This window comes from Zalophus californianus, chromosome 12 (genome assembly GCF_009762305.2).
Source record: "Zalophus californianus isolate mZalCal1 chromosome 12, mZalCal1.pri.v2, whole genome shotgun sequence".
NCBI classification, from domain to species: Eukaryota; Metazoa; Chordata; class Mammalia; order Carnivora; family Otariidae; genus Zalophus; species Zalophus californianus.
The window spans coordinates 60866978-60888899 of NC_045606.1; the positions used below are offsets into that span (position 1 = coordinate 60866978).

Below are 21922 nucleotides of genomic sequence, written 5' to 3' on the forward strand. Positions count from 1 at the left end.
TTAACAGTTTACCAAACTGTAGACAACTGGTGCCGTTTGCTGAGCATGTTTTATAAAGCAAAGGAAATGCCAAAACCTTATCAAAGTTGTTCCTTTGCAGCCTAAGAGAACAAAGGAGACTTGTTTCTCACTCACTTAAATCAGGGAAATAAAACAGGTAAAGAGCTTCCCTCCCCTATCTGAAGCACTCCATCAGTAGAACAGTCTGATAAATAGAAATTAGACAGTCCCTGCATTCAAGAAAAGACGAACACTTCCTTTTTGTGTGCTTCATATTTTATTTTTTTAATGAAAAAAGTCACTGAGACGGCTAATGCTTCACCCTTCTTTTCTTCCTCAGAGTTAACCACTATCCCAGGGTTGTTACTTGCCGTTCTTGGACGTGTTTTGTAATTTTACCTTTTAGTACATAAATACGTTGACATCTTCAGTGCATGTCAGATGATCAAATGACATGATTTTCGGTTTCATTCTTTTAATTTCTGTTTTGTTGTTATGTGTTGGGGTTTCTGAGCTTGTGAGGTTTATATTTGCCCTCTTTAGTTCATGCATCCCATGTGGTAATGTGCTTGGAAAGCTTAGTAGTTGTGACAGTTGCAATTTTTCATACTCTTTAGATCAAAGGCAAAATATAAATATTCATGAGGACTAACTAGATATCTACTAAAATAAGCCTTTAACATCTATGTGGTGGTGTTGCTGTTAAGTTTTATTCTGTGACTTAAATGTTACCTGCTCTTTATTGAGATCTCTTCTGTTGTGTAAGAAACTGAACTGAACACAAATGCCCACGTTCGTGGTCAGCTGAGGTGTGTGTTTAGCACAGCCATTTGATGCCAGTTTGTGAGATCAATAGACACTTCATCCAAAGAGAGTAGTGGTTTCTGCTAGATTGATTTTGAATCCTGGCCTCAAATTTGAAACACATTTACTGATTTTGTCTAGGTTCACATTTTATTTCCATAATTAAATCCTATACTATATTAGTTTACCCCACATTCACAATATGGTAAAATAAATCTCCCCAGAAAATAAGACAACTTTGTGTACATGTGTGAATTATATTTTATAGGTTTGTTATCTGCCTGATGTATAGAACTATTCCCATTTCAAACATTTATAAAAGTTGAGTGGAGATGCTATAATAAATTATCTTTGGGTATGTGAAAATTACTTAACAATCTGCATGCATCTGTGAATGAACCCAGTGCAATAAGTGTTTTTATCTATTATGTCTTCTTAGGGCTGGATTGAGATTGTCGGATGTGCTGATCGTTCCTGTTACGACCTTTCTTGTCATGCTCGAGCCACCAAAGTCCCACTTGTAGCTGAGAAACTTCTGAAAGAGCCCATATCCTTTCTGGTCACTTCAGCAACGCAGGTCTAAAGTGTAAACATCTTGAAAATGGATAAATCCAAGTCTACACATTCTATGGATAAACTGAGATGTTTTGGATATTGTGGTAACACTTATTTAAACCTATTATTCTACCCATCTCATTGCTCCTTTCCTAGTCTCTTTTTTTGTAATCTGATATACCCACCCATTGTTTGGTCTTTAAAAGAAGCATATTCAGAAAAGTGCTCTGAATGTCTTTCCGAGTGTTGGCCAGTTATTCTCAGCTATTTCCACAATACATTTCTCCACACCTGCACCTACCTACGTGCTCTTTAAATAAAGGGCACCTGGTGAATACTTTCTCTATGAAAAGTTCAATGCCATTTTATGGTAGATGAAATAATAATTTAGCTCACTTAATCTGTAAATCAGCAAAGAAATTTCCATTCTTTAGCAGGCAGTGAGGTCGTGAACTCATCTTAGGGCTAGGCCAGTGACAGAAAGTAGATCCTGTTGTGTTTGGGACATTTCAGAAATCAGTAAATGGTAAGTAGAGGTAATTATGCTGTGTATCAGGTTATGTTGCTGATTAGAATAATATCCCTTTTATCTCATTGTAACTTTGTAGAAGTCTCTGTTGACAGTGTTTACTTATTTTCGGTGAGGTTTGTCTAATGATTTTGTGGGTAGTTATTTCATCTTACACTTGAAGTCAGTATAAACAGGATCTAGGATGCCAGTGGAGAACTAGTCATTGTTTTAATTTGATGATGAATCTCAAGATCGTTTTCCGAAATACTATGGCAGTTCTCTGTGTTTTTTGGTTCCTTGACTACTTCATACAAAACAGTCAGTGTTGTTCAGTTTGAACCCAATAAGGGAGCAATTGGTAAGGCATATAAGAAGGATGCAAAGCTGGTGCTGGAGTACCTGGCTGTTTGTGATGAGTGTTACATTACAGAAATGGAGAAACTACTGAATGAAAAAGGGTAAGATTTATGATGTGTACTTTTATATGGGCTCCACTTAGATATGTCCTCTCTGCAGATTCTGAAAGGGTAAGATCAGTTTCTTGAGACATTTTTTGCAGGTAAGTATTATCTCTATGTTTAAAGAACTGTGTTTGCTGAGATTCTGGCATTATAGCCTGGAAATAGATTTGAAATGATCTTTTTTTTTCCCCAGTAACTTTCCTAGAGGAGGAGTTTTGTCTAAGGAAGTGACTGAGGAATAATTAGAAATGACATTCTCTCATTCATTTCTATTTTTTTTTTTTTTTGAGCTTTGGAGTGGTCTCTGTAATTGTTTTAAGCATAAATATAAAGATAATAGAGACAGATCTATAAAGAAATATGACAAAATCCAGTACTAAACAATGTAAAATTTACTATGTCTGACAAACAATAAAAAACATAAATAGGGGCGCCTGGGTGGCTCAGTCAGTTAGGTGTCTGACTCTTGATCTCAGCACAGGTCATGATCTCAAGAGTTATGAGTTCAAGCCCCACTTTGGATTCCATGCTGGGCGTGGAGTCTGCTTAAAAAAAAAGTTCTAAACATATGAAGAAGCATGAAAACGTGACCCGTATTGAGGAGGTCAGTCAAAAGAAACACCTAGCAGTGACAAACATGATGGAATAAACACATAAGGATGTTAAAACAGTAATAAATGTACTTCATATGGTCAAGGATATAAGGGAAAACATGAACATATGAGGTGAGAAATGGAAATATATATTAAAAAAAGAACCAGCAGACACTTAGAGGCAGTGTTGCAAATGAGAATTCACCAACTGGGATTAATAGTAGATTAAACATGGCAGAAGGAAGATCATTGAATTTGAAGACATAGCAATAGAAACTATCCAAAGGGAAGCATAGAAAAAAAGAGACTGGGGAAAAAATGTCCTTTGGATCAATATGAGGCAATCTAACATATGTGTAATCAGGAGTCACAGAGAGGGTGTATGGAGAAAATACCTGAAGATACATAGGATAGGTCAAAATTTTCCAAGTTTGATGCAAACTGTAAACCCAGATTCAAGAAGTTCAACCTCAAGCAGAATAAATACAAAGAAAACCACATGAAGGTACATTAGAATCAAATTGCTGAAAACCAAAAATGAAGAGAAAAGTCTTTAAAGTAGCCAGGGGAACAAAGACTCATTACGTTAGAAGGAGCAAAGACAGGGGCGCCTGGGTGGCTCAGTTGGTTAGGCATCTGTCTTCGGCTCAGGTCATGATCCCGGGGTCCTGGGATCGAGTCCCGCATCGGGCTCCCTGCTCCGTGGGGAGCCTGCTTCTCCCTCTCCTGTCCCTCCCCCCGCTTGTGCTCGCTCTCTCTCAAATTAATAAAATCTTAATAAAGCAAAAACAGTAACAATATATTGTGGAATTTATAACATAGAAGTAAAATATATGCCATCTGCAACTCAAAGGATGAGAGCAAAGAATTGGGAATATACTGTTGTAAGGTGCACACATTACATGTGAAATGGCATAATACTCTTTGAGGGTAGACTCTGATAAGTTTGAAAAAGTACATATAGTTAACTCTAGAGCAATTACCTGGAAAAAACACACAAAAACTAAATAATAAACCAGTAAGGGAGATAAAATAGAATAATAAATAGCAGGAGGGGAAGAATGAAGGGGAGTAAGTCGGAGGGGGAGACCAACCATGAGAGACGATGGACTCTGAAAAACAAACTGAGGGTTCTAGAGGGGAGGGGGGTGGGGGGATGGGTTAGCCTGGTGATGGGTATTAAAGAGGGCATGTTCTGCATGGAGCACTGGGTGTTATGCACAAACAGTGAATCATGGAATACTACATCAAAAACTAATGATGTAATGTATGGTGATTAACATAACATAATAAAAAAATTAAAAAAATAGAATAATAAAAAATACTCCAGAAGAAAGCAGGAGAAGGGGAAAAATGAACAAAGAAAAGATGAGACAAATAGAAAGTAACTCTTGAGGTGTTAGATTTAAAGTCAGCAGTATCAATAATTATATTAAATGTAATTATCTAAACACTTGAATTAATAGCCATCGATTGTCAGACTAGTTAAAAAAATCAAGACCCAATTAAATGCTGTTTACAGGAAACTTGCTGTAATTGTAATACACAAATAGGCTTAAACATAATAGAATCAAAAAATGTTTCCCATACAAATATTAATCATTAAGTTAGGAGTGGCTCTATTAATATCAGATAAAGTCAACTTCAGAACACAGGAAATTGCCAGAGACAGAGTTACATTTCATAATGTTAAAGGAATCAGGTCATCAAGAAGGCATATTCTAACTGTATGCAACTGAAAACAACCTCAAAATATATAAAGCAAACTTGACGGAACTGAAAGGAAAAATAGACAAATCCACAATTACAGTCAGATTTCTACACCCTTCTGTCAGTAATTGGTAGAGTGAGGAGACAAAACAAAAACAGGAGTTTGAAGATATAAACATTATTAATCAACTTAATTGCCATTTATAGAATACCTAATAACTGAAGAGTACAGTTTTTTAAGTGAACTTGTAAAATCTTTTATATTGTTTTTTTTGTGCAGCCCTCCAACTGAGTTTTGCATTATTTTCTAAGTGTTGTTTAAAAAAGCAAAGAAGGGGCTCCTGGGTGGCTCAGTCAGTTAAGCATCTGCTTTTGGCTCAGATCATGATCCTGGGGCCTGCTCAGCAGGGGGTCTGCTTCTCCCTCTCCCTCTGCCACTTACCCCTGCTCATGCTCTCTCTCTCTCTCCCCTCTCTCTCTCCAATAAAATCTTTAAAAAAATAAAAGTAAAAAAACAATAAAGCAGAGAATACAAGAGACTAAAAAATAATAAAGCAGAAAATACGAGAGACTGCATATGGCCTGCAAACCGTGAAATAATTAATATCTGGCCCTAGACAATAGGCAAAGTGAAAGAAGTCTGACACAACAGATTATATGTAAAACTAGGAAAGATGAATCGAGTTTATAGTGGTAGAAAGCACATCATTAGTTGACTGGGAGTGGAGGAGATTGAAATGGAGCCTTGGGGTGATGGTTGCCTGAGAACATTGTCGAGAAGTTTTATAAGCTGAACCCTTGTAACAAGTTGAAGGTAATGATTGTCCATTTCAGTAGGAAAATTTTAAAGCATTCTGGTCTCCCAGAATTAACATCTATTTATGTTAAAACAACATCAAATGTCATTAAAATGGACAAGTTAGAGCACTAGTTAGATACCATTATCTGTCATAAACATGACAGTTTCCTTTATTAATTATTCTCAAATAATGGCTTCTTGCTAATTTCAGTTTTTTTTTTATGACCGTTACCTACTTTACACTTAGACTGTACTCACAGAATATATATGATAATGCTTATGTAATGGAATTTTAATGCACTTACAAACTTCAGACAGAATAGTAAAAATGGAGGGAGTGAAAACCACTCATGATGCATGAGATTATCAGTGCTAGAAACTAGCAAAATGCAGTGTCAAGTGTGCCAACCACACAGCTTAAAGACAACCACACGAGGGCTCTCTTCCTGGCACTGAGCTGCTTGTGAGCCAAAACAGCCCCTACTTGATAAAGGCGAATTCTTATGACCAGTAGTGGAATGGGCATATCTCAGGATATGAACCTAACGCAGTCACTGATTTTTGGAGGGACAGTGTTTTATATTGACATATTGAACAGAATCATTAAACTTCTTTAAGCTGATCTTCAACATAAGTGTCAAAGTTTATTTTGGAATTAGTGTGGGGGTTTTAAAATTACCTTCTATAAGATGACAAGCTGGTCAGTTTTACATTTCTGGGGACAATAATGAGAACAGTGGTCTTTTTGCCAGCAGGCCTATTTCGGACAAATTTATTGAATTTTTTAAAAATGGTTTTGGCTTTATTTTCATCTCAAAACCAAAGGAATTATTAATTGAGTCACTTGTGGAATTTTATAAGACTAGCCACGTTTTTGGGTGCATCCCAGAATACTCTTTGGTGCCATTATTAAAATAATACTTAATTTGGTGTTCCTTATGAAATAATTTAAATTTGACTTCAGCTGTTTTATCTGGAGAATTGACCAACCTGTATTACACTTAAAAGAGTTTAGCAATTGGTAAAACACCTTTAAATTAAGAGATAGGAATGCATGTTTGCACTAATATGTGGTGTGTTTTCTTTGTAGGGAATTCACTATTGAAACTGAGGGGAAAACATTTCAGTTAACAAAAGACATGGTCAACGTGAAGAGATTCCAGAAAACACTACATGGTAAGTTTGTAAAAATAATTAAGAAACAAACACAAAAAATCATTATTCCTTAAAGTTTTTTAAGTTTTATGACATAACCATTTTATAGAAAATTTGGAGAAGAAAAATAAATGCTTAAGGCCATAACCCTAAATTTGATGAATATATTTAAGGCATTATCTTTTGCCTTTTTTAAAAAAAACTTTTAATTACATTAATACTAAAAAATAGTTTATAATGCCCCCTTTGTATTTCCTATGAACTGAGGTGCATGTGAAGAATATCTCTTTGATTAAAAACATCTTTTTGTTTTTTCCCATTTTAAGGAAATGTCCTTTTGTTTTTTTAAGTAAAGGTGAGAACTCACCCCTTCACTCTTTTGTGACAAATAAACCTTTTAAAAAGTCATTTTGATCAGTGATCTTTCATGCTTTTTTTTTTTTAAGATTTTTATTTATTTATTTGAGAGAGAGAGAATGAGAGAGAGCAAGCACATGAGATGGGGAGGGTCAGAGGGAGAAGCAGACTCCCTGCCAAGCAGGGAGCCCGATGTGGGACTCGATCCAGGGACTCCAGGATCATGACCTGAGCCGAAGGCAGTCGCCCATTGGGATATGAGTGTTTTGGAAAATATACAAAGGATGCTTATGGTTAACTGTGGCTGAGTGGAAGCTTCTGGAAACTTAGAGTAGTAGGTGGGTATTTGAGAAGCTACTGCTATTGGAGAGAGCATGCCTACTTTTCCATTTGTTTTTGGCTTGCCCTCTAGCCAAGCTTCAGTGACTGTAAAGACCGTCTGAGCAGTGATCAGAGTAAGCAGGGGATCCTTCTTGCTCTGGGGCTTTTTAGCCACCATTCTGGCAGCTGGTTCAGAACTGTACTTCACCATGGCTTAGGTGACCCAGAAGGATGGGCAAGAGATGCCTCGCTCATATTTCTAAAATGTTATTCTTACTCTTTATCACAGACAAAAGAAACAGCCTCTCTTTTCCTCCACATATGTGAATTTTTGGTTCTACTTATCTCATTTCCCTTGAAACAAACTATCCAAGGTTAAGGTCAGTTACCTTAGACCCAGTGCTTAGCAGTCCTTCCTTTCTGAATAATAAGTAATAATGAATCCATTTAACAAACTGAGTGTTGCTGGAGTGGTGGGGGTGGGAGGGATGGGGTGGCTGGGTGATAGACACTGGGGAGGGTATGTGCTATGGTGAGCGCTGTGAATTGTGCAAGACTGTTGGATCACAGATCTGTACTTCTGAAACAAATAATGCAACATATGTTAAGAAAAAAGAAAAAGAAGATAGCAGGAGGGGAAGAATGAAGGGGAGTAAGTCGGAGGGGGGAGACGAACCATGAGAGACGATGGACTCTGAAAAACAAACTGAGGGTTCTAGAGGGGAGGGGGTGGGGGGATGGGTTAGCCTGGTGATGGGTATTAAAGAGGGCACATTCTGCTTGGAGCACTGGGTGTTATGCACAAACAATGAATATGGAACACTACATCACGAACTAATGATGTAATGTATGGTGATTAACATAACAATAAAAAATAAAAAAAATCCATTTCCTGTTTGTACCACAGGTGTAGCCTCCCCCATGTGAGGCCTCTGGTAAAATGTCTTTGATTGAGTGCAGATCCCCCAGCAAACTCTTCTCTGAGGGCCTCTTGACCCCAGAACCTTGGGATTACAGTGGCAGTAACCTGACTTTCTTAAAGAGTTCTCATCAAGACAGCAAGATAAAAAGTAAAACACAAAGCATGTGATACTTGCGTGTAGGAATTGTTTTTGTTAATTTTGCCAGCTATGCTGGTAGATTTTTGGTTCTAGCGAAGTCTTATAAAAGCTTGAGGGGTGCCTGGGTGGCTCAGTCATTACACGTCTGCCTTCGGCTCAGGTCATGATCCTAGGGTCCTGGGATTGAGTCCCACATGGGGCTCCCTGCTCTGCAGGAAGCCTGCTTCTCCCTCTCCCACTCCCCCTGTTTGTGTTCCCTCTCTTGCTGTCTCTCTCTCTCTCTCTGTCAAATAAATAAAATCTTTTAAAAAAAAGCTCAAAAGTTCTAATGCTTTCTGCAAGGCAAGGCAGATGATGGAGTAGCTGCTGTTGCTCATAGCTTACCAACTGTGGTATACTTGGTGTACATAGTATGCTGTGGCATACTGCGGAAGGGACCCTGGTACCTTGTTTCAGTTTTAAGCTGTATAAACAAAGAAAAATTTGGTGAAAAATTTTTTCACTCCTGCTTTCTCTTTAAAGGCATCATATTTCTTTTTCTTTTTCTTTTTTTTAAGATTTTATTTATTTATTTGACAGAGACACAGCGAGAGAGGGAACACAAGCAGAGGGAGTGGGAGAGAGAGAAGCAGGCTTCCCGCTGAGCAGGGAGCCCGATGCAGGGCTCGATCCCAGGACCCTGGGATCATGACCTGAGCCGAAGGCAGATGCGTAACGACTGAACCACCCAGGCGCCCCAAGGCATCATATTTCTTACCAGCAAATAGTTTTAAGGAATGTTCTGACTTCTTTGTCCTGATGTACAGGATCACTCAAGTCCATCTAGAATGGAGATCTTTTTAGTGCTAATAAGAATTGTTGAGAGAGGACCCACAATGCATTATGTAGGGTTTGAGAGAATGTTATTGGATTTCTAACTCTTTTGCAGTGGAAGAAGTTGTTCCGAATGTAATTGAGCCCTCCTTTGGCCTGGGCAGGATCATGTATACGGTATTTGAACATACATTCCATGTACGTGAGGGAGATGAGCAGAGAACGGTAAGTTATCTTGGATAGTATGCTATTCTCTCACAGTGTCAGGGAATGAAATTTACTGAAGTACATTATTAATAAGACTCTGGAGTGATTGGTTATCGAATGTGCTAGCAGCCTTAACACTCATCTTTGCTTAACTGTTTACAAAGCAAAGAACTTTCTTATGTTAGCTCACTTGAGGTTTGGAATACGTAGGTCATTCTAGATGGGGTTGTTTCAGTGCCTGGTGCTCTTTATTCTGAGACAACATATTACCGTGGGGGAACTATCTGTATTGCATCAGTGGAAGATACTGGCAGTTTCTGGGTATACTCATGTTTTCAGAAAATTGGGAAGAAGGGGATGGCTCAGAGATTTTGGACCAACCAGATAACTGTAGCCAAGCACTGGTGAAGCATTAAAGGAAACTTTCTTAAACTGCATAAAATCTGGGGACTTTGGGAATAAAGGTTCTGGTCCAGAACCTTTGATTCACAGATCTGAGACCTAGGGATCTGTATTTTTTTTATAAGAACCCCCAAGTGATTCCAGTGTGAGAAATTGACAGGGTAGTAAATTGGGCAGTGGTATTTGGGGTAGAGCCTTTCCTAGCATTCATGCACTGCTAAAGGTAAATGTTTCTAAGAAGTCTTCATTAACTCCCACACACTGTCTTTTGGCCCTGATGCTTCTGAATCACTGCTCCATGCCTTCCACTTTATCTCTTCACTCTGCCTTACTCCACCTTTCTCACCTTGTCATCCCTGCAGAAATTACACTCTTGTTGTTTATAGGCACAGATTTCCAGGAAAATCATTTAGAAGACTGGCTAGAGTGGAAAGGTGGTATGTGCCAAATTAAGTGAATGAAACATTCTTATCTGCATGACCGTTCTGCAGCTGAGTGTACGTGATGTGAGACATGTAGTTCTTTCTAGGACATTTAACCTTGAAGAATAGGCTGATGAGTTCTTGATGCCAGTTATTTTAGAAAGTCTGATATACTCTTGGTAATAATGTAGCTAATAAACTTACTGTTTTATTCTCTGCCCTAATTGCATCTTAATTTCTTGACATTTAAGGAATAGCTTCTCATTCATTCAACAGATAGTAAGAGCCCGGTCTAGACACCAGACGTGTAAATATAGGCACGGTTATTCTTGAGGAATGGTGGCATATTGAAAGTGTTCTTTTTAGATACTAAGTTTGCTTCGGGCCTTTTCTGTTTATTTTCTAATAAAAAGGTTTTTAAAAAATCTTTTAGCTGTTTCTTTGAATCTAACAATATTGATATAACTAGAACTTTAGAAATTTTATAAGGGCTAAGCAAGAACAAATTAGTGACAGTGTTTTATGAATTGCACAGAGATTACTCTCATGAAGAGAAATTTGATTAGGCTCTGAGAAGCCAGAATTGTTTCTAAATTTTTATCACATAGTCCCTTAATCCATTTTCCTATAAATTTGGTATAAAAACATTGCCAGTGAGATTTAAAAAATTATTTTTCTGTAAAGCCATGTCCTTACTTCTCTCTCACCAGATAGAGGAGAGGAGTGGAATTCTGAATGTTCTGTGATTCGGGCAGCCATGGAGTCTAGGACTTATAGCCGGGGTTGTCATTGCAGCTTGGCATTTAAGGCTAATGAGGCTTTTGAGGGACTCAGCTGGAACCCGTGTCAGTGATTTTTATGGGACCTATTCATTCTGAGTTCCATATTCTTGCCTTCCTGTGGACCTTTTATACAAATATTACTTAAAAACTGGCTTCAGCTCTTATTTCCAACTCAGAGCGGTAGACTGGTTTGCCTTCCACAGAATATCTTTGCTTTCTTTATTTCTCAGTAACTCTGAAACCTACTTTAGGAGCAGTTTAGGAGGGTTGTACTTTTTGGTATAGGTATACAAAGCATCTCTTTTTGTTTCACCCTATTTCTTTTGAGTATACATTTGCAAACTAATTAAACTTTTCTGTTTTACCTTGTCACTAAGACTCACAGATCCTTCAGCCATGCTGAATTTCTTAAAGGACAGAATGGGATTTTGGTTTTTGGCACTGCCACTTACTATTTGATGATTTGGCGGGAGGTTCTTCATGGGTTTCCACGGAAAGAAGTAAGGTTTTTATGTGGTACCAAAAAATGACCGTTTTATATGGTAGCTTTCTGAATGCTTTCACATCATTCAGCTTTTTACAGACGTGTGAAGTAAGCAGAGCAGATGGGAGATACCCGCTTTTAGATGGAGAGACTAAGATCTAAATCATAAGACAGATCTAAGGGGGTTCGAATTTAGAGCTGAAAACCAGATCCATCTTGCTTTTTCTCTTTTGTCACACTGCTTTTCAAATTATGTTTTCTGGTATTTTGATAATGAAGTTTGGACATTAATGTTTAGATGTTTATAAACTAATGTCTTTGGATTTCTTTCTTTTTTAAAACATGTAGTTCTTCAGTTTCCCTGCTGTAGTAGCTCCATTCAAATGTTCGGTCCTGCCACTGAGCCAAAACCAGGAGTTCATCCCATTTGTCAAGGAATTATGTAAGCAAATCCAGTTGGGTAATCTCCAGGGGAACACTGTCAAGTAGACTGAATTTTAGATGTATCTTTTTTTCAGTAAAAATACATATTGAATAAAGAGTAAATCTAAGTGATTTTAGCCTCTGCCCTTACTTCTAAAAGAGAGTGTGCTTGTTCAGAATGTTTTCTCCTAGTATTTGAATTAGTCAGCGTAGGACCCAAGGGTCAGATTCAAAATATCCTTGCTTCTCCTCTTGACCTTGGCGCTGCTCCCTTCATCAGGGGAATCCTAGTGGAGTGTTAACAAACCGGACCCACAGCACTAAATGGGCTCCTAGTAGTCATGTGGTGGGGCACACCGATTTCAGAGTTGGGAAATGGGAAGAGTTCATTGAGTTGCTTGGGGTGGTGCAAGTAGAGGTGGGGGAGTCTGGATGGGGCCTCCTGGCCTTGGCTCTTAGTGTGTTACTTGTTCCCCTGTAGCCAGGTGAGATGTGGGTAGGAGCTACAGTGAGGCACTTAGTAAACTGGGGATTTTTCTCTTTTGTAGCTGTAATTTAATTGCTCTCTTGGTCTCAGTTCCTTTTATAAGTTTCCCGAGCTTGTATGACAACATGTAGATGACATTGGAACGTTGTCCGTTTTTTATTTTTAATTTACTTAATTTATTTTGGATAGCGGAAGCCCTGACCAGGAACGGCGTCTCTCACAAAGTAGACGACTCCTCTGGATCTATTGGAAGACGCTACGCCAGGACTGATGAGATTGGCGTGGCTTTCGGCATCACCATTGACTTCGATACAGTGAACAAGACCCCTCACACGGCAACTCTGCGGGACCGAGACTCCATGCGGCAGATTAGAGCAGAGGTGGCTGGCCTTCTCTTTGGCATTTTTAACTTAGAAATGTATACTGGTTCCTTCTGATTTGACCTGGATTTTGTTGTGTTTTTGCCCCCCCCTTTTTTTCTTTTGAATTTTAATCATAGGCTTATATCAGAGCACAGATTCCCAAATCCCCTTGGCTTAATTATGAAAATACCCGTTAACAGTTATCTAATGTTTTATAACCACTTGGCTCGCTCTGGGCTCGTTCTCCAGCAGTTTGCTTTTATGTAATTGTTTATTTGGGCAAGAGACATATGATCCCAAGTGGTTGCTGCCATAGTTTTATTGGCAGACTTTGGGGGCTTTGACATTTGTATATTTCTATACAAATGTGTACATATGTATCGATACATATGTATGTATAAACTTTTCCTGTTAATCCATTCAAAATAGCTAATAATGTTTCAGTAATTTTACTTAATGGGAAGGGATAATGGAGATGGGAAAATACAGAAGGGGAAGGAAAGAACACCCACTTTAACTGACAACTGCCTGACTAATTTTGAGCAGAGGTTCTATTTAGCATGCCTGTTATGTGCTCAGCTTGCTACAGAGAGTTAATAATAGGAAAACAGAAGTAAAAGACTGTTTTTTTTTTTTCCAAAGGAGTTTATAGTCTTAATTTGGAAGTCAAGGATTTCTGGTTTGTCTTTTTACAAAGCCAGATCCAGCCACTGTGGACCTACATTCCCAGTCTGATAGTGATTCTCAGAGTGTGGTCCCTGGACCAGCAGCATCACATCACCTGGGATTTTGTTAAATAAGCAGACTCTTCACCCCAGACCTATTGAATCGGAAACAGGTGGGGTGGGAGGTTAGCGACAGATAGAGGGTGGGTATGATGTGACCCCTGGATGATTCCGATGCACGCTCAAGTTTAGGAACTGCTGCTGAGTGGTAGCCAGTGTTTGGTTGTGACTGAGGAACAGCTGGCCCCCTTGGTTGGGGCTCCCCAGTTTGCTAGTCTCCCCTCGCTCATGTTACTTGACTAGCTCTTCTTAGAGTTAAAGTTAATGCACATGAAGTAGCTTCAGGTGACAGCAATTTAGAATAATTAGGAAAGGCTTTGTGGGCGAATTGAGTGATCCAGGGGTTAGACATTCTGGGCTGGAAGAAAAACACGAACCCAGGCCTGGGAGAAAGGTGAGTTTAAGTAAGGAAGGAGGCTTTAGTAAGAGTGATGGGAAACATTCTGTGGAGACCAGTTTGCAGAGGGATCTTGTGATTCTTTAGACACTGATTTTGGCTGTCTCTACGGTCTCCTGAGTTCAGGGTGAATCTTCTTTTCGATGTTCTAATCCAGTTTGTTGATTCTTGGAATTCTCTTTGCTTTATTACCCCAGGTCTCTGAACTGCCCAGTGTAGTCTGCGATCTGGCCAATGGCAGCATCACGTGGGCCGATGTGGAGGCCAGGTATCCTGTCTTTGAAGGGCAAGAGACTGGTAAAAAAGAGACAATCGAGGAATGACGACAGTTTTAACGACTTTTGACCACTTGCCCTAATAAAAAAATAGCTCTTATCATGTCCACTTTACAAACAGCATTGCAACTACTCCTGGGGACTGCATTTTATCCTCAGTGGCTGCCTGATCTGACCCCCACAATTAAAGTTAAAGGAATTCTGAACAAACTTGTAATCCATTTGCTCCTGTTTCTGCATTTTCAGCAAAGCTGTATTTTTCCCAGCCTTGGGTAGACATGCTCATGACTTAATGTTAAACACAGTTAATACATTTTTTTTCCCAATTAACAGGCGTATTAGGGTAAAATTTACATACCATAAAACTCAACAGTTTTAAGTATCCAACTCAGTGATGTTTAGTGTATTTACAGATTTGTGCAACCATCACTGCAATCCAGTTTTAGAACATTTCCATCACTCCAGAAAGAGGTTTCATGTGCTTTTAGCACCACTGTCTATTCCAACTCCAGCCCCAAGCAACCACTTACCTACTTTCTGTCTGTCTAGATATGCTTTTTCTATTCTCTTTTTTTTTTTTTTTGAGAAAGTGATGTGTTAAAGAGACAGCATTCCATCAGCAGCTGGAACCCCTTCTAGGAAAAGCGGGGCAGGGGATGGGCAGCAGGAGCAGCGGAGGAGGAGGAATGGAGGAAGCTTGCTGCCGTGGGGGCTTAGGGCTGCCAGCAGCGATGTTCTGAGGCCGGAAGACTTTGCTTTTCTGTCTCTGGGAGGGGGTGCATTGGCAGAAGCCTGCTATGTTAAGGCATGCTTGTACTCGGCTTCGCAGGTAGCCCTGGCGATCATTAAACTGATGCTGGAGGAACCCCACCTGTCTTATCTGACTTAGTTCTCAACCATCACGGTGTCGTGATTCTAGCCCAGCAGTTTTGGGCTCAGCTTTTGAGGGACTCCTATTATGTTTTTGTACAGAACACTAGAACACATATATTTGTTAGGAAAATATTCGAGGATGTACAAATTAGAACAACTCTCTTTGCAGAGTGAGGACTTTGTCTAGTGTCTCAGGCTCCCCTCAGACAATGTGGGGTAGGGGCGCGGCGGTCTCCCGAATGTCTCCTTCGTCCTGGGTATGAAGAACAGTTGCAGTAGCGGGTCTTCCAGGGGTTCCCTTCATTTTTAGCTCCTCTCTGTTGACGCCCACCACAGTACGTAGTAGGTGCTCACCGAGTAGACTTGGGATGAGTCTTGAATTTTTGAATCAACTTCTTGCGGGGGAAGAAAGCCTTTTACTGAAGCTTATTTCTCTTCTACCTGGTGCTTTTTAAAGCATTCATTATTAGAAGGAACTAGATTTTGAATAAACTGAGTGTTCATTTTGTAGGGATTCCTTTCACCTCAGATTTCTTATAGCTCTTGACTTAGCATATATTCTAGCATTCTCACATTGGGGCTGGACGTTGTCTTTGCTTATTCTAATTTACTTCCTTTTACAGTGAGTACCTCCATAGTTAGTCAGTCACCACCGCCTCAGACGTTCTTATGAGCTCGTTAATAGTAAAGATACATATTTTATACATAGTGGGATCTGCCTACTTTGGATCATAAAGGGATTAGAACTAAAACTGTCTTCACTTTTCATTGGCAAATACATCTGTCATGAGTTCAGTGCTGGGTATTACTTCTGGGAGTCCTCCCTTTCTCTTCTCTGTTCTCCCCTAGGGCCAGTGTGTGATTTCTCCTGAGAGAACACCCGCTGCATCTCAAGTGACTGATTACCTGAGTGGGGAATGTGGGCCAGTAGCATAGCTCATGGGTTCTGTTTGTGCCATATGTGCTCGATTCTGAGCACAAGCAGGTGAAGGACTGCCTTCTGAATGAAGAGGCTCTTGACACACGAATTTTGCATGCACACACACACACACACACACACACACACACACACACCCTCTCTTCTGTTCAAGCTCAGTATGTATTTAAAGCCAGAGTCTTTCTGGCTTGTTGCTCTTGTGAGTCCTTTTTCTTAAATATTTGCGTATTTGTGTGTATCAGACTGTGGGCTAGTTCAACAAGAGCTGGATAAATAGCACTGCCTCTCAGAGAAGTTACTCCTGTTCATCACTCTCTCCAAAAATAGTGATGGGGAAGGGTCAGATTCAAACTGGTTTCCATGGAATGTGCGTAAGAACACAGTAGTTCCTTTAAAACCTAGGCTGGAATTCAGGGCTTTCGAATACAATGAGGAGGTATGTTCAGAGAAGTGATCTGTGCCTGACTTGTGCAGGAGCTCATAATAGTAAAATACTGAACATAGCTGGACGTTCTAGAAAAAGAATTCATTGCCAAGTCATAAAAATATAGAAATGATCTTACTAATTGTGTGAGATGGTACTAGAGATGTCAGATGTCAAATGAGCTCTGTGACAACTTGCAAAATTATTTTGTTCATGAAATAGATTCCTTTTAGACCTTTATTTACTTTTCCTAAACCAGTATAAACTTAGGGTAACGGTAGTGTCTGTTTTAGCCAGTGGAATCTATTCATGAGAGAACTGGGTGCCCTGGACATAAATCCAAATTATCTCTGAATATAGTTGCACTTAATCTTTATCACCAGGAAAAACTATTAATCTGTATCTCTTGACTGAGGCTGGGATGGAGAGGTTTTGATAGCATTGCTCACATTAAAGAAACTCGTGCCAGCATCTTTGCTGATAGCCTTTAGTTTAAGGCAGGTTTTCATTTGGCATTTGGCTAACACCATGAAGAAATTTAGCTGATTCAGTAGGTGAATGGATGAACAAGTTTGCTGTGCTTCAAAATTCACCTCTTGTTGCCTTTCAATACTTCTTGGTTATCAGGCTGCCTCTAAACAGTAATTGTGTTAAAATCATGTGGATGGAATTAAGGAATCTTCTGGAAATTGGGACATAATTTGGGAGCTTCGACAGGAATTGCTGGAAAGAAGCAGCCCGTGCCCCTGTCCTCTCGCCCAGGAGCTCCTCTTGTGTTTGTGACATGCTGTTCTCCTGGCTGGATGGTGTTATCTTCCTAGCATGTTAAAGGGCACATCTTTTTAAACCTGTTGCTGCAGTAAAAGATGTTAACCCTGGCCGCACAGTAGAATCACTTGAGCTTTAAAAAATACCCATGTCTGTGTCCCCTTCAAACCAGTTTAATGAGTTTCTCCAAGGTGGGGCCTGGGCATCAATATTATTTTGAAAGCACCTAGGAGAACCACTGCTGTAACGGATGTTACAGCTCAAGCCATAAAGAGCCTGAGCCCCGCCCTGCCCCCTCAAATTGGGGAAAGGTCTCCTGAATGATTTCTTCTGACAATAGGGGTCAAGTTGTCAACACCAAAGTCCATCTACTCTGTGGGAGCCTCCACTCTGTAATGCGTGTGTTTGGGGCAGGGACAGTGTAGTCAAGATGAGCTGTGGGGGATCCCTCAGAGGGGATTGTGGTTCCTTTTGGTGTTTTCCCTACTATTTCTACGGTTGGGAACTTTCTTCCCATATGAAATGCTGGACCCATTGCTCCCCCGAAAGGGCTTTCCCTTGAAAATGTGAATTTATAAGAACCTGTATCCAGTGAGACGATTAGCTAAGTGGGGCAGGGTGGAGGGGCACATGTGCAGTGGGGTTTTAGTTTCCCTGGGTATCACGTGGAGCCACGAGCTTACAGGATTTGGGGTGGGGGGCTGTGCTGGACATAAAATAAAGTGCATTCTAGTTCCGACTCTTCCAGAATCTAGCTGTGATGGTCCTGCTGTAATCCTCATTCCTCTGTCCCAAGCCACAGCCTGAGCCTGAACCTAATGAAAATTTTGTGAGTGTGAGGCTGGGAAGAGAGAGCTCTTCTCTCTTTGGGAGTCAAAGCTCTCTGCCTGCTCTTGTAATGTTCTGGACTTGGTACAGAAGTGAGCCTGCATAGAATTTTTCCAAACAGTGTCTGCATTTGTTACATCTAAAACTCAATCGCCAACAATTAGTGCAAAAGCAGTTGTGCTAACTAAAACAACTTAGCCTAATTAAAACCTTTTTTAGTTCATCAAAACCCACTGTTCTGCATCTGAGTGCCAGTTAATTGATAGTGAGATTAAGCACAGCGAGACTCTGGGAAAGGAAAAAAAAAAAACAAAAACACAAGCTTTAAAAAAATCCTTATTAACATTCTTTTAAAAATTGAGACCAGACCTTCCGTTTTTTTCTAAAGAATTCTGAAGCAAGCTTGCAAACCTGACCTCTCGGTTTGTAACAGCTCCTCAGTGCCCATCCTGACTGCTTTTTCTCTTATATGCCTCATCCAGACCATTGGCTCCATCCTCACCGGATATTCAGAATCAGGCCACAACTCTGGTCCGGCCACCACCATCTCCTTACTGGTTTATTGCAAGACTCTTATCTGAAGTCTGTCTCACAATCTGTGTTCAAAATAGCAGCCCACGTGATCCCATTGGTCCTACAAATTCAGACTCAGTGGTTTTTCTTCTCACTCAAGAATAATACCTGCATGGTCGCCCCCATCTCCCTCCCCACCAGCCCCCCCCACACACACACACACAGGCACGTACACATGCACACTGGGCTTTGGCATTGACTTTTCCATCTGTCTGCAACGCTTCCCGCCAGGATCAGATGCTCACAAGTACTCCCTTTGTTCTCAGGACTTGATCCAGCAGTCACCCCCAGTGAGGCGTCCCCAACGATTCCACTTACAGTTTCAACCTCGAGCCAAACCTTCCCTCACATTCACACGCATGCACACTATCTCCCATTCCTCGTTTATTTTGTCCCCTTTATCAGTTAATGCTATATAGCATATTTTCCTTCTTGTTTAATTTTCACTCTCCCCATTAGAATGTAGGTTCCATGAGGTCTGGGATTTGGGTCTGTTTTATTCATGGCTATATGCCTGTTATGCCCAGAAGACTGCGAGCACTCAGTAGGTGCTCAATAAATATTTGACTTAAGGATGCATATTCTCCAGGGCAGCTCCCGCATTCAGTATTTTGGTGTAAAAACTGGCTCACTTCAGAATGTCTACCCCCTAATGCACATAATGTAACTCAACTCTTGGCTTAAAATGCAGGTCCCTCGGGAAAAGCCCGGCAGTCGCTGGGTCATTCATGCCAAGGCAGGTTCATAAATTCAGTATATTCTAGTGACCTTGATAGAGGACACCAAATCTCAAAACTGTGGAATACATTAGGGAATCCCCAGTTTGAGGAACTGTAGCTACCGTTTTGTATGATTAAACTATATTTCCGTTGACACTATGAAAAGGGTGTTTTAAGGTCAAATATTTTTTAAGACGATTATTAAAATTTAAGACTTTCACTACCTTTTTAAGATTATAACTAAAATGAACATAAATTTAAAAATTCATATGAAATCGTAGACTCTGAGAAGAAGTTCAAAGCAGAGAAACTCTTAAGACTTTAAGGCCCTTGAGGGACAGGAGTTCCTGGGTCTGGGTTAGACTTCCTGAGAGGAACTTGTAGCGAGCATTTTTTTTTCTTTCTTTATAGGCTGAGTTTTTCTATATTGCCGGATTTTTAAGAGGATTAAATGAGAACGTACATGGGAAAACATTTAGTCCGGTCTGCCGTGCTGAGGCCTGTGTGGTGTTCACTTCTTTCCTTTCTGCCTCCAAGTTCAGCACACTGACATGGCCCTACTACACGCACTAATTCCTGTACTGTCTTGTTTCGTTCTACTGTGCTTCGGTAGAAGCTTCCCCTAGCAGCCTCACTTAGAAAGCTCCTTCCTACCCTGAGCACCAAGGGGAGAGAGCCCAAGGGACTAAGATTGTGTGAATTCAGTGGTTTTCAGATTCATGCTTTTGGAACCCTTGGTTCAAATGAAATCTCTCTTGGAATCCCGACATTTCCTGGGTACTGGCAATTCAGGACTGGGGCCGACAAGGCTCCGGCTGGAGACCCAACCTAAATACAGTAGCTGGTGTGGGAAAAGGCAGAGCTGTGCCCTGCAGGGGAGAGGTGGACAGAGCAGGAGGTGCAGCGAGCGATGGGCCTTGTGTGCCAGGGAAGGAAGGAGGGAGGGAGGGAGGGAGAAGAGGCCTTGTGTGCTGGTGGCTCCCAGGGCCCTCCTGGGTGAGAAGCACTCCTGGGGCCTGGTAAAAGTGTGGATTCACGCCCCCTGGGATTGTGTTTCAGGAGGTCTGGAGTGGGCTCACAAACCTGTGTGATGCAGAGTGCCCTGCTGCCTCTAACAGGCAGGCTGGAGCACCGCCAATGTGGGAGACTCTTTAATTAGTTACATGAGAGCGTTTTTCTTTTATCTTGAGGTCACGGGCTTTTAAACTTGGGTCTGTGGTTCTTTTTTTTTTTTTTTTTTAATTTTCCCCTTAGTTTTTTTTTTTTTTTTAAGATTTATTTATTTATTTATTTGACAGAAAGAGAGAGAGACACACACACACACACAGCGAGAGAGGGAACACAAGCAGGGGGAGTGGGAGAGGGAGAAGCAGGCTTCCCGCGGAGCAGGGAGCCCGATGCGGGGCTCGATCCCCGGATGGGATCACCACCTGAGCCGAAGCAGATGCTTAATGACTGAGCCACCCGGGCGCCCCGGGTCTGTGGTTCTTTTGAGGATTTCTTTAGAAATTTTCTGCACTATTTAATGCATAGTATTTGTACATTTCATATATTTATATTTTTCTAGGTAGGGAAAAGAATCCACATTTCTAAGGAAGAACTTTTTCTCCTCATTCCTTCCGATGAAAATGTTGAGGGAAACAAAGGCAGGAAGAATATGACTAAGAATAAATCGTATACAACACGGGGCCCACTGATGCACGTCTGAGACACGTAGAACATGACATTCTTCAAGGGTCTCATGACTCATGTTTTACTAGACAAGAAAGGGTAACCTTATCTTGACAATAGGCAGACCTCCAAGATCCCGTACACCTCACTTTCAACGTACACAAATTCCTTAGAGACTTAGCCCTAATCCCCACTAACTAAACTACAAAGTATATAATCAATGACTCTTTACACTCACAAGTGCAGCTCCGTCTGCCCGCGGGTCCTGTCTCTGTGCTTTAATAAAAGCACATTTTTGCACTGTGAAACGCCTCAAGAATTATTTCTTGACCTTCACGCTCGAGGATCCCGCATCATAAAGACCTTAACGTTTAGGTGTGCAATGTTGAGGGTGTGGGGTGGGGGATAGCCCAGAATCTGTTTCAAACCGAGGACTGAGATGGATATGGAGACACAGGGCTGGGGGAGTTCATTAGCTTAGGGACTAGAGGCACAGACTCCATAGTGCACGCTTCGGAAAGCCCCGGAAGGACACGCTATTTGGGCCAAGCTGGAGGAATAAGGAAAGGGTCCCTATCCCTCATGGGTCCACCACCTGCCTTCTCCAGAGGACACGGAGACTGGAACCGGGAGAAGCAGGAAGAAATGACAAGTCTGAATTTCTCTATCTTCTCGGGCAGAGGGGCCTCCATGGGGATCCATGATGCTGGATTGTTCATTGCTTGCGGTTGGGCCTGAGGGAGCCAGAGAAGGCTTCACTTGGTCCCCTGTAGAACTAATTATGAACCACAATTAATTACTTTCTTGTTTTCACAGCAGAAGCAGAGGGATGGTTTTCTTCCAGAGCTGATGCTCCTGCCTGCTCACTCATTTGTCCAACCAGCAGTTATCAAGACTGGATGCAGGACTTGGCCTCGGAAGGTCCCTCTGCTTGGGTTCTCTTTCCAAAGTGCAGTAGCTAAC

General features: G+C 40.8%; 1 protein-coding gene across 1 annotated transcript in view; it reads left to right on the forward strand.

Moving 5' to 3' along the window:
* The window catches only part of GARS1 (glycyl-tRNA synthetase 1), a 45838-nt gene extending 31462 nt beyond the window's left edge, over window positions 1–14376 (forward strand). Inside the window, exons 11-17 of the mRNA XM_027573507.2 lie at window positions 1244–1351; window positions 2183–2328; window positions 6524–6609; window positions 9256–9365; window positions 11786–11879; window positions 12537–12727; window positions 14089–14376. Coding sequence (XP_027429308.1) covers window positions 1244–1351; window positions 2183–2328; window positions 6524–6609; window positions 9256–9365; window positions 11786–11879; window positions 12537–12727; window positions 14089–14214 — 861 coding nt within the window. The 3' untranslated portion in view covers window positions 14215–14376. The remainder of the gene's footprint in view (window positions 1–1243; window positions 1352–2182; window positions 2329–6523; window positions 6610–9255; window positions 9366–11785; window positions 11880–12536; window positions 12728–14088) is intronic.
* The last annotated feature ends 7546 nt before the right edge of the window (window positions 14377–21922 follow it).